This window comes from Antedon bifida, chromosome 1 (genome assembly GCF_963402885.1).
Source record: "Antedon bifida chromosome 1, ecAntBifi1.1, whole genome shotgun sequence".
Classification (NCBI taxonomy): Eukaryota; Metazoa; Echinodermata; class Crinoidea; order Comatulida; family Antedonidae; genus Antedon; species Antedon bifida.
This window is the reverse complement of record NC_136226.1, coordinates 8954256-8967308: the sequence shown is the minus strand read 5'-3', so window position 1 is coordinate 8967308 and position 13053 is coordinate 8954256. Positions and strand designations below refer to the sequence as shown.

Here is a 13053-nt window from a genome sequence, read left to right as displayed (position 1 = left end):
TTTCTGAATCCGTTTTATTCATCTGTAGGTACTAGAACGGCGTTCAGAACGAGTGGTATTATATGTGCAGTCATCCTTATCGCCTTTTATTGCATTCAAACATCGTTTCCAAAGAACATTGAGAAAATGGCAGACAATTATGATGTGTCAAAGAAAAAACTGGAAACAAGAAAGACCAATGATAGTAGAAAGATTAAAGGAGAAAGTAAGAACAGATCAAACTCTGAAGAAACCGAGGAAGAAGATAGCTTATAAGAAAGGCGTCGAGTCAAAATGAACTTGCTACAGTAGAATAATGTAAAGGAATCCCGTAATTCGATATAGAGCCATACTAACTTGCCTACTAATCTAAATCTAATCTACTAAAAATAATTATTATTTTATAAATAATTATTATAATAAATTAAAAAATGTTTCTTCCTGCACGAAGATATTGAGAAAGTTTCGGTTATGTCTGAAATTTTATTTTACTTGTTCAAGACAGCAAATGCTCATGAATTAAACACGTGATGCTCGGAGACACAAAATAAATGTAAATCAATTCACTGCAATAACATAACTTTTTATCTCTCTACTCAGGTTACATAAATAATCATTCATATATGAATGATTTATGTAACCTGTGTTATAGGCCAATTTAAATATATTTAAATTGGCCTATAACACATTTAGGAAAATGATCATATTTCATTCTAAATTGTACAATTATAATATAAACGAAAATGGCCATCAGATGTACACGATTGTAATTTGTTTATACACATTAGAAATTTATAATAATAAACATGAATTTAAAATCTTTGAAACAAAAGAAAGTTAGTTGGTCTTGTGGTCCAGACACAATAACGATATACACTCTGTGTGAAAACCACTGAACCGTGTCAAAAAGTATTTGAGTCAAAATGGTGGAGGGAAAATGTATGTATATGTGCCCCGAAAGTGAACGAAACTTGTGAGTTTTACCTTGGTAGAGACATTATATAGTGGATAGGCACTACAGTAGTAAATTAATACTAATAGCAGTGTCATACGATAACTTAAACTACATGTCTACCTACCACCTAGGCCTACACTACTATTCTAACTAGTTAGGCTACAGTAGTAACATAGTTAATAGTAAGAAGGAAGCAAGTCCGGCCGGCTTCGCTTGACAACACAACAAATACAATATACCCGGCCTAGCTATTTACAGAGAGCGCTATATAGCTATGTTACTGGACAATTCGCAATTTAGATTTATTTATCTATATAAATTATTTTTTAAATATAGTGACTGTAAACTATTAATTAATTTCATTTTGGCCTATCCAGCCAGGCAGGCAGGGAGTTGTAGGCCTACTCCCTGGCCTGCCTATCCTAGATATAGGGGTATATAGTGTATATTGACTGTAGTAATGTGTTGGATCCCTAATTTGTTTTTATTTGTCTGGGCAGGGGGTTGCTGGTCTGGGTTTGTGTAAACCAACAACTATCATAATGTTTAGCATCTGATTCTGATTTGTCTTTTTTTATATCTGGCAGAAATTAAAATTAATCCAAGTAAAATTAATTCATGTTTTAGTATACTTAGGAAATGCAAAAACAAATTTGACTGTCTTATCTATGAAATGTTGTATATCAGACAAGTAAAACCTAGTCTGAATAAACAAAGTGACTCTGTAAAAACTAAGCTTTTCATTTGACAGGATGTTAGACAATAGGTCTTTTGTTATTTAAACTTTGACCCTTGGCTTGTGCTATTTAATTAGTTGTTGTTTTATATTTTATTCATTGGACTTGATAATGACCCCATGATGGAGTCGAAACGTCGTTCTTTTTTAAGCGTTATTTTTATATTATGTAGAAATTTTATTTCATATACGTTCGCTGTAAACTGAGATCCCGACGCGCACGCGCACCCTCATATCGGCGCCATCGTTTGGAGACGGCGTGCACCCAAACGATCATGGAACAAAAATCACTTGCAATACAAGAAGATGTGCTGGAGATTTCTGCTGGAAATTTAACATTTGCAGCTACAACTCCACTTGTACAGCATACGGTGGCTAAGCCCACCAAAAAGGCCAGGAAGCTGTAGCTGTACTATTACTAGGCCTCCTAAAGAAGGTAATGCGCATAGCAACAGCGATGCCGTTGCTATCGCCGGGCCATCATGCACTAACGTGCTGCAGCCTAATCAACAGGTCGGAGTAGGCCTGAACTATGAGGCTAGGGTTGAAAACCTTGAGCGGTTGGTTGAGCAGCAGGTTAAAGAGACGAAGGCTGCTCAACAAATAAATGAGTCAACGCACGACCTTTTATCTCAGTTGATGACACAAATGTCATCACAATGTCACAACAATGAATATGATGACAGTAGCTCGGTGGTTAGCCTCACGAGTAACATTTACGATAGGCATCATCAGTACGAACGTGATGTGTCTGACCTGGAGGAGGGGGAAGTAACAGGTACACAACTATCCAAGAAGGATGAAAATCCTGAGCGGCCAGCCACTAATAGTAATAGTAAGGTCAAAGGCCCCCTTCCTCCGGGTTTTGCAGCAAGATTTGCTGTTTCTAACGAATTGGCACCAGCAGTCAGCCAAGAGTTGGCTGACACGCTAACATACTTATTGCACTCGCATATGAGTGAGAGTGTAATGACCGAGCTGATCAAAAGCTATCCTATACCGGAAAATCTAGAGGCCCTAATGGTGCCAAAGGTCAATCCAACTATTTGGGATTCCATTACACCAAGGGCATGGTCTAACGATCTAAAATTTCAAAAGGTACAAAAACCTTTGATAAAGGGAATTACCGCCCTTGCTAAATGAGTTGATGGAAATGAGTCATCGGAGATAGCACAGGACACAATCGGCCTACTTGCCAATGCGAACTTCGAGTTACTTGCACTTCGTAAGGAGATGTTGAAACCGGAAATAAATGCCAAATATACTCATTTATGTAAACCCAGCATTAAGCCTACAGAGTATTTATTTGGTGACCTGAGTACTACAGTTAAAAAACTGGATGAGGAAAGGAAGGCTACGGCAGGCTTATTTAATTTTAAGTCGTACCAACCAAAGACCAGGTCCAACAACTACAGATACCAGCCATACAATAGAAATGGCAAACCTTTTTTAGGTCAAACCCGGCGACACAAATGGTCAACAAACAACTACAACCAGACCAAATTTTATCAGGGGAAAAAGGACCTAAAACAACAGCCGAAGAGGTATGAGTCGATTGATAATATAAGTATTTCTTCTAACAATAAGGTTAACAAACATAATAACCTTGACATAGTAGGAGGTCGACTCAGGTCATATATACATAGGTGGAAAAAATATACTTCGGATCCATACATCCTAAATGCGGTTTCAGGATATAAAATAGAGTTTGATAAAGCCATACCCTACCACCTAAAAGGAAAAATACCTCATCCATACAAACTCAGCAACATGGATATAGAGGCTATTGATGATCAAATAGTTAAATTGATATCAAAAGGGGTGGTCAAACCAGCCATGTATGAACATGACCAGTTTGTTTCAAATATTTTTACAAGGCCAAAGAAAGATGGAGGGTTCAGAATGATATTAGACCTCTCTAAATTAAATGAATATGTGACATACAAACATTTCAAAATGGAAATGTTTGGAAATGCATTGACACTAATTTCACCAGGTGTATATATGACGTCAGTCGACCTCAAAGATGCATATTTTACTGTACCCATAGCAGAGTCGGACACTAAATATTTAAAATTTGTTTGGAAAGACAACCTGTATAAGTTTGTCGCATTGCCTAATGGGCTTAGCTCAGGGCCTAGACTTTTCACGAAATTATTGAAGCCCCCAATTGCGTTTTTGCGCAGCAGAGGGCATATTCTGTTGGTTTACATTGATGACATTTTGTGTATAAACCAGTCAGAAGACTTGGCCGGCGGTACCGCCAGGGAAACTAGTGAACTTCTAGCCTCATTGGGTTTTATCATTAATAGAGAAAAATCAGTAATGAATCCTACGCAGATCATAACCTTCTTGGGATTTGAAATAAATTCTATAAGTATGACGGTTTCCCTTCCATATCACAAGAAGGAGGAAATTAGAGTTCAAAGTAAACACATACTTACATTAAGTCATACTACCATTAGGGAAGTTGCGCAATTTTTAGGCAAAATTATAGCAACACTACCTGCTGTAGAGTATGGAAAGCTTCATTATAGGGCACTAGAGAAGGAAAAAATACTAGCTCTAAAAATAAATAAAGGCCATTACGATAGGCCTATTAGTATTTCCGTCAATGGACGGGACGATATTCTTTGGTGGCAAAATAATGTCAAAGACGCATATAAATTGATATATCATGGGTACCCCGACCTAACAATTGAGACAGACGCTAGTGGTCTAGGCTGGGGTGCCACTGATGGACATACCCACACAGGGGGAAGGTGGATAAACAAAGACCTAGACATTGCATATGCTACAGGGGCACTGAATATTAATTACTTAGAATTGCTGGCTGCTTTTTTCGGCCTTAAAGCATTGTCCCGTGAGAGAAAAGCTAAGCACATAAGGTTGAAGGTTGATAATACCACGGCAGTAGCTTACATAAACAACATGGGCGGCGCAAAATCAATTGCGTGCAATAAAATTTCAAAAGCCATCTGGTCTTGGTGCATTGAGAACAATTTTTGGATAAGTGCAGAATACATCCCAGGTAGAGATAATATAATAGCTGATGCAAAGTCTCGTCAGTTTAAAGATGAGACAGAATGGATGCTTAACAAAGAATTGTTTATAAAAATCACTAAAACATTCGGCGAACTGGATATAGACCTATTCGCTTCTAGGCACAATGCACAGCTTCCGAAATATATATCATGGAAACCGGACCCAGATTCAATTGGTATCGATGCATTTCTACAAAATTGGTCCTCTGCCAAGCTCTATGCTTTCCCGCCGTTCTGCCTTATAGGTAGATGTTTGCAAAAAATATTGACAGATAATGCCATAGTTATCATGGTGGTCCCAAACTGGCCAACACAGTATTGGTATCCTAAATTACTATCAATGATGGTTGGGGAACCACTGAGGTTTAAGAATACCAAACATGCCTTAACATTACATGGTTCAGATGATTGTCATCCCCTTTATAACAGACTTAACCTTTTTGCCTGCAGGCTATCAGGGCGGAACTCTACAACAAAGGAATAAGCAATACTGCAGCAGACGTCATTCTGCAATCCTGGAGACGGTCAACGTGGAAGCAATATAACTCACAGCTAACAAAATTTATAGACTTTTGTGAAATCAGAGGAATCACATGGCAACAGCTAAACACCGGTCACGTCCTCGATTTCTTGATAAAGCTGAAGGACGAGGGCTTAGGCTATAGTACTATCAGTATGGCGAAAAGCGCAATTGTAAACTTTCTCGAAATCTTAGATATAAACATGAAGGAGTCTATTGAACTGAAAAGATTTATGAAAGGGTTATTCAATTTTAACCCACCGACTCCAAAATATGCACAAATTTGGGATGTTCGCTTAGTTACAGACTATCTGAGGCGAACAATTAACGACGATACATTATCGCTTAAAGAATTTACCATAAAAGTAGCATTGTTATTAGCATTATTGTCCTCAAGTAGGCTTCAAACCTTATATAATTTCAAATTTTCAAATATGAATATCGAGAATGAAGCAATCACCTTTTACATTTGTACATTACTAAAAACTAGCAGACCAAACAATACAGGTCAACTGGTGGTTTTCCACAAAAGTGAAGACCCTGCCCTATGTCCGGTCAGAACAATTCTAAAGTACAGGGAAAAAACTAGTAATTTAAGGGAAAATAAGGACAGATTTTTTATATGTCATAAGAAACCGTATGCCGAGGCATCAAAAGACACAATTGCTCGATGGATAAGGACAGGTTTATCAGAAGCAGGAGTAGATACAACAAAATTTAAAGCCCATTCGGTCCGAGCGGCTGCATCTTCATCAGCAAAATTAAGGAATGTCCCGGTTGACTTAATAATGAAAACAGCTGGGTGGAGAAACGAACATACACTAAACAGATATTATAATAAGCCTATAAAATTTGTAGAAAATCCGTCATTTCAACAGGCACTGTTGAGAAAAGTTGATTCATCAACTCATTAATATTGGTTGTGTTTGTTGTTGGCTACTACAAATAGCCCCTGTTTGCATTTTGAACCAGTTTAATATTGTTGTTTAGTTTTCTAATTGATGTTTTTAGGGTGAGAATCCTAAAACGTTGGACTATTGATTATAAGCAAAATAAATGCTTTATTATTAATACAACACGATAGTTGTCATATTTAAGTTGCCCGTTAGGCAAACATCCTTATGAATGAATGTAGACTTTTGGAAATAAAGTTGTTTTATTGAAACTAACATTTCCGTCAATTATTTGGTTTACAGTTCAAACATGTTTCCAGAGTTGGCTTTAAACATCTCAGTTTACAGCGAACGTATATGAAATAAAATAGGAAGATTAAACGAGACTTACCTGTAAGTTGAAGTTTGATCACTATTTTATGAATATGTGAGTGAGGTGTAAACTGCCCGCCTCAACCCACCCCAAGTAAAACAATTATTATTATAGAACAATGCAGGTTATCATATATATACTTATCGCTGCAAATTATTACTCTGGACATGTTTGATTTAAAGTATGAGGGTGCGCGTGCGCGTCGGGATCTCAGTTTACACCTCACTCACATATTCATAAAATAGTGATCAAACTTCAACTTACAGGTAAGTCTCGTTTAATCTTCCTATTAAAATATATATTATAAAATAAAATTTGTTTTACATTTTAATAATTGTATTATTAGAAGAGAACTTCAAAGAAGATTACATCCATTTGAAATTGTTAAAGGAACTGAAAAAACAAAAAGGTTTGTATACTTATTCATTAGGTTTTCAGTCTTTTCTTCATATATATTATTTACTAAAATTTAATATGCAATGTACACAAATGAAAATGTATCAAAAATTATTAATTAATAATAATAATACTAAGGTAAGAACAGAATTGAGTAATTAGTTGTTTTTAAAATTAATCACAATTTTATTATATTATTTACTATGGTAAAATAAGATGAGATTTTTCCCCATCAGGATCAACCACCACTAATACTATTTAACTGGAACATGAGTTTTAAAATGTGTTGCAAGTTGAGGATAATAGACTGTTAGGTGCTAATTGTGTTTTTTCCCCTAAGTGCAAAATATTTTCTATTTTGTTTCCAGGCCTAGTGCTGATCCAGATGCAACTGTAAAAGAATATAGTAGACCAGCTGCTGGGAAAGCTGAGGTTATTCCCTCTGACCTACGACCTCCTAAAGTTCTATTTAAAACTTGGTCATATTTAGTTGATAAGTAAGAACTATTTTTTACAAATAGTAATAACAATGAACTAGAAATCTGTACATGACAGGTACATCACAAATTAAACATTTACACATTTCAAAAAGCATGTTATTCTGTAATTTTTTCCCCCTGCTATTATTTTTTCTTTGGACCACGGCCAATGAACACAGATTCACAACACACTCCTGTCCAGGGTGTTTGAGCACTAACACTGGCTGATTGATTGTAGCTAAATTTACAGGCTTGTTTTGTCAATAAACAACACATTGCTGTATTTATGGTGAATTTTATTTCCGGACCTACTGCTGTGTGAGACGCTTCTTTAAGAGTGTACCCTCTTGAAATTGTTTGTTCTCTTCTGGGTTACACCCAAACTCTTGAATAGCTTTTGTTAACCTAAAATTACTGCTTAGCCTACTAGTTCTTACACTTGAGTTGGTTAAGAATTATCAAGAGCCCTAGATCAAAAGGGGCGCCATTTACACGTGCCTAAAGAGCCAACAACATCGGCATGGGTTCGAGATGAGTAGGGGGTTACCCCGGTGAACTGGTTCACAAAATAGCCACTGTATCAGGGGGATTACCACCTATCTGATAGGACAGTGATTAATTTACTATTGGTAATCCTTGGCTACATGTGCCAAAAGACATAAAATAAAATAAAAAATAAAACAATTTTTTATTTTTATTATTTATTCTCAGTATCTGCATGCATACAAAATATGTAGCCTACTTGAGGTTTCACCAAATGTGATTTTTTATTTATTATGTCTTCCATCTCTACATTTTCATAACATTCATAGTAATTGAAAAGTAGAGGTATTTTTGATTTTCCTCACGCTTAACTGGAAACTGAAGATATTCGGATTAGGCCCTTTACGGACCCACGGCAGCCAGCAATGCAGTGCCTAAACCAGATCAGTACACCTGGTGACGATCCCTTACTCTAGGTGACCCACAGCTTTACATCCCATCTGTAGGATGAGTGAATGAGAGTAAAGCATCTTGCCTAAAGATACAATCAATATGACACAATCTAGTCCCTTATCACTATACCATCACTCTCTGGTCTATTCAACAGCCAATATGTCTCCCATCCAAGAACACAACTGTTGCTTATTGTCACTTAACTTCAGTGATCTGATGAGAACTGGTGTTTTAATGTTGTTTGGACCATTTAATGATAAAGCTACCCACTCATTAGTGCTCACTATTATAGCTACATCAATATAGTATTTATATTATATTAAAGATAGTTTGTATAATAAGTGTTTGTTTAATGTGTTAATTTTCCTTTTAAAGAATTTTGAGTAAAAATGATATTTCATACTTGGCTCGATACAACTTTGTATTTGACCGGTTGCGAAGCATACGTCAAGATGCGGTAATTCAAAGAAGCGAACAACCTGAAATTATAACAATACTTGAGCAAGCCGTACGCTTTCATCATCTTAGTAGTTACAGGTATATATTTATTTAACTTTTGTTTTATGATGCGAGAAGATTTGTAGATAATGAGCTATCAATTTCTAATCTGTCATTCACATTTCAGATTAGCAATGTAAGGGGACCAAAATTACCAGCTCTGCTCATAATGGCCTACCTAGGCTATCGTAGTACTGTACAATAAAAGCAATATTAAGGAGACACCTTTAGGACCCAACAAGTGTCCCCTTAATAGGTTGTTAGCCTTAGTGTTAAAATAACAATTTCCACTCGTTAATTTTTCAGAAAAGCGTGCACTCTGTAGGGGTTCTACCGTATTACAACTCGCCCAATTTAACTTATTTTCCAATGTGCATTTAAAGGTTGAAATACTACACCAACAAACTGTATTCAAATAAAGCCTCTGGATAGTGGATAGGCAGGTGGAAGAGGTTAAAGGCGCAGCACAAGGAGAAATATTAATGAGCATTTTGTATCACATTCACCAATGTAGTAGTGCCTCAGTGCTGTGTAATAGGTCTAGGGTGTATTAACATGTTTGCTTACATATAATTTGTTACCATTTGAACTTTTAAGTTCTTTAAAAAGAGTATATTCTTCTTGAACAATTAAGGCTAAGTTAAACTAAATATTAAGTTTATGTACTAAACTTTTCGAAATCGCCATACCTAAATATTAGTCTAGATTATTTTTATCGCCGAGCACAATTACAAGGTGTTTGTATCTGGGTTAAGGTAGGGCGGTAACAAGGCTACCATAGAACTGGTGTTGACTCTCTTTACAAATTAAAGTTTACAATCTTTTAAGTGGATATCCGTGTAAATATACAGAGCGTGTTGCATTGTTTGCTATATTTGAAATATGCAATTTCACTTTGTTGCAACTGAGTAATTAGATATGTAGATTAAGTTTTAACATGATGAAATAATTGTGGTTGTAAATTGATTATTATGAAATTTTCCTAATAAGCAGACATGCCCAAAATGTCTGATTTTAAAGAAATTTTGTTTTTCTAGAATTTTTTTTCCCAGGAATTTCAGTTTAGAAAGTATTTTTTAAATATAAAAGAATTTTGTGCCTTTAAAACCGTATAAACATTCTCAGAGAGTTTGATGGAAGCCGGTTGGGAGAATTGACAAACTAACAAGTTACTAAACTGTGCTCAAGAATATTATATTGTATATTTGTCTCCTCTGGGACACCCCTTTTCAAAGGAAATTCTATAAACATTCCTGTGAATGGACGGGAGAAAATAGGTTTTAAACACTACAGCTAGCCTCTATATATAGGTAACTTTTTATGGTTCTCCCGAAAGTGTCTGTGAATTTTATTATTATAAGTGTATAATTATATATTATTAAGCAATTTTTAGTTTTGTTTAGTTCAGCATAATATTCAACTTTGACCTTTCCATTATATGCATCATTCCTATCATTTACAGCAACATATTTTTCTCCTTTCATGTTTGCTATCACCATTTAGGTTATGTGAACAAAGTATGGGTGATTTTGATACAAAGATATGTAATGACCATATGAACGAATGCTTAAGTAGGTTACTGTTGTTCTACCAGTTTTATCCAAACCTTTGCAGGAATCAAGTGGAATTTCAGTCTTTATATCTTCTGTGTAACTTAGGTATTAATATCAAAGCTTTATATAATGATTAATAAATGACATATAACCTTCATCTTTATAATAAAAAAGTAACTTGAAATTAAATATTGTAATATAAAACTAAAATCAAATGGTTGGTGTGTTTATAATACTTGTATATTTTTTTTCCAGGTTCAACAAATGCTGCTATGCATATTCTTAGCCTACCTGTTAAAATAAGGTAAATTATGAAAATGCTTGTTGCTTTATTTTGTATGTGGTGAGATTTACTATACCTATCATTCCCACTTTTATTGATATAATATATGAGAATTTTTTTTTAATTGTATAAAGCTTACTCATTCAGATATAGAGGGGGCTACACATGTTTTTTAAATTCTAAGTCTGCCGATGTATTATTATGTCAGTAATAGTAATATGTAATAGCCGAAGGCTGGATGGCAATCTTTTAATGTTATCGCAGTTCAAAAGTGATTCTCCATGGAGAGTGAACCAACAAGATGGCGGCTGCAATCGACCAATCAGTTATGCCCTACGCAGTACGCACTACTACGCCTGTGTTGCGTGAGAACGATACTTTAAGCGTATAAACGTGAACGCATTCTATATGATCCTCATATACAAAAAATGCTAGATTACCAAGAAATTATTCATTCTATTGCGATTAACAATAATTATATTTAATTTTATAAAAACTTCACTGTGCTTTGACAAGAATATGTGTTGTAATGTATGTGGTCTTAATGTATTATATTAGATTATTATTTTTTATATTAAATAATGTTTTTGAACACATTTACGGCCGCCATCTTGTTGGTTCCCCTCCTGTTGGAATCACTTTTCAGTTTGGAGTACGCCCTCTAGCCTTCGGCTTTACCTCACTGTATTATGTACACTAGGCGGTTTAAAAAAAGTATACTTTATGTTATAATGAAGTATTTTTTCCTGTGATTTTATTTTTTCTTGCAGGAAGCATCCCAGAATTCAACTTGCTCTGCATCTCAATAGAGCCTATCTAGAGCACAATTTTGTGAGATTTATACGTTTAATTGAAAAGTGCAATTACATAGAGAGCTGTGCTTTGCTAAAATATCGCACAGCATTTTTAATGTAAGTTGTCAAAAACATTGTATTTAAATATTAGCTGACGCCCCTGAATATCAACTGGCATTAATTTGTCCAGCTGAAAGTGTTACTCTCTATAAATAAAATAAAGCTGGTGTCAGATTAACAATGTTTACCAAAACAAATTATCTTTGATTTAAGTAAAGGATTTTAGTCCCAAAATTTGTAAAATGAATTTCCTGCCATTTGCATTTAAATTTACGGAACTTAGACAGGGCAGGTCCAGCTAAGCCTATGAGTACTTTAATGAATAGGTGACTGATTTAGGTTGCTGTTCAAATATATCAGGTCAGGTTAAGGTCATGATTATTTCTCGATCTAATAACTGGAATGTGATAAAATGAAATATGTTTGATATTCTATTTTTAGTTCGTCATTAGAAACAATGAACACAGCCTACCACAGTAAAGTTTTGACATTTCCAGCATGTGTTTTATCTGACTGGCTTGGCTTTGACAGCGCACACCAGGCATTATGTTTCTGCCAAGAGTGTGGCCTAACCATCAAAGACGACTCGATATGCTTTACCAAAGGTGCCATGAAAGAGAGATCAAAAATGGTAAATATGCCTTCTTGACAGTATTGAATTACAGTAGCACCCATCCCTTAGGACACCACTATACAGGGGACACCTCTATGATGGGGACTATATTTTCCTGAGAAACGAATTAAGGAAATATATGAGGCCAACTCTATTAAGGGAACATTTTGATTTAATTTACAGGTTTTTTAATACAAGTAGTTTTTAAAAAACCTATTTCTTTTAAAATTAAAACATATATCCAGAAAACTGGAATTGTTGATAAATAGTTTATTGTCTAAAATTATTTTAGAAGAATCTTGGCGAAAACGTAAATGGTATCTAATAATTGTTTTATTATATAAATATTGTACAATTCAATGCCAGTATTTTTTCAATTTTGTCTTTATAGAAACACAAAAGAACGTTTAGTCAAAAGTTCGTGGACTGTAAATTAAAGAAAAGGTCACCACCTGATATCATCAAAGGTTTAGAAATCAATGAAACTGAAAAACCCCAAGTTGATATGTGGAATTACGTCAACTGATTATAATATGTGCTGCTACATATGAGATAGAGGGCGCCTCGAAGGAAGCCTTTCAAGTCGGCCCTAAACCATTATGAAGCTGATATGATTGGGCTAGAAGTAGGGCAGACTCATAATATAATACTTCCACTGAGTGCATCATTTCTGTACTTGGTTCACTTGTGAAATTACATATTCCATTGTTGATGATAAAACTATACAAATCTGCTAAAATGTGTTAAAGCTGAGATACAAATTTGAATTGAAGTTGAAATTGTAATTATTGAATTTTTATTGTTATTGTGTTATATTATGAATAAAGAAAGACTTAAGTCATTAAGGAATGAGATTTTTTTTTTATTTGTATTTTCATTTTCACACTATTTTACAGCAAATACATGAATTGCCACTTACAGTGGCGGGAAACCCAAGCTAA

The 13053-nt window shown here is 34.9% G+C and overlaps 3 protein-coding genes across 7 annotated transcripts in view; all 3 read left to right on the top strand.

Annotated features, from left to right (window-relative positions):
- Positions 1–576, top strand: part of LOC144841035 (major facilitator superfamily domain-containing protein 6-like) — a 65057-nt gene extending 64481 nt beyond the window's left edge. For all 5 annotated transcript variants that reach the window (XM_078697200.1, XM_078697227.1, XM_078697209.1 and 2 more), the window contains exon 4: positions 29–576. In XM_078697200.1, coding sequence (XP_078553326.1) covers positions 29–255 — 227 coding nt within the window. In that variant the 3' untranslated portion in view covers positions 256–576. The remainder of the gene's footprint in view (positions 1–28) is intronic.
- A 32-nt stretch (positions 577–608) lies between these two features.
- Positions 609–12966, top strand: LOC144841115 (SAC3 domain-containing protein 1-like). The gene is made up of 9 exons (XM_078697308.1): positions 609–952; positions 6847–6909; positions 7265–7393; positions 8687–8848; positions 10313–10467; positions 10618–10666; positions 11416–11556; positions 11941–12130; positions 12504–12966. The coding sequence occupies exons 1-9, from the start codon at positions 903–905 to the stop codon at positions 12636–12638; spliced, it is 1074 nt and encodes a 357-aa protein (XP_078553434.1). The 5' UTR covers positions 609–902; the 3' UTR covers positions 12639–12966.
- Positions 2847–6684, top strand: LOC144841127 (uncharacterized). The gene is made up of 2 exons (XM_078697318.1): positions 2847–3214; positions 5165–6684. The coding sequence occupies exons 1-2, from the start codon at positions 3143–3145 to the stop codon at positions 6146–6148; spliced, it is 1056 nt and encodes a 351-aa protein (XP_078553444.1). The 5' UTR covers positions 2847–3142; the 3' UTR covers positions 6149–6684.
- Positions 12967–13053: the final 87 nt, after the last annotated feature.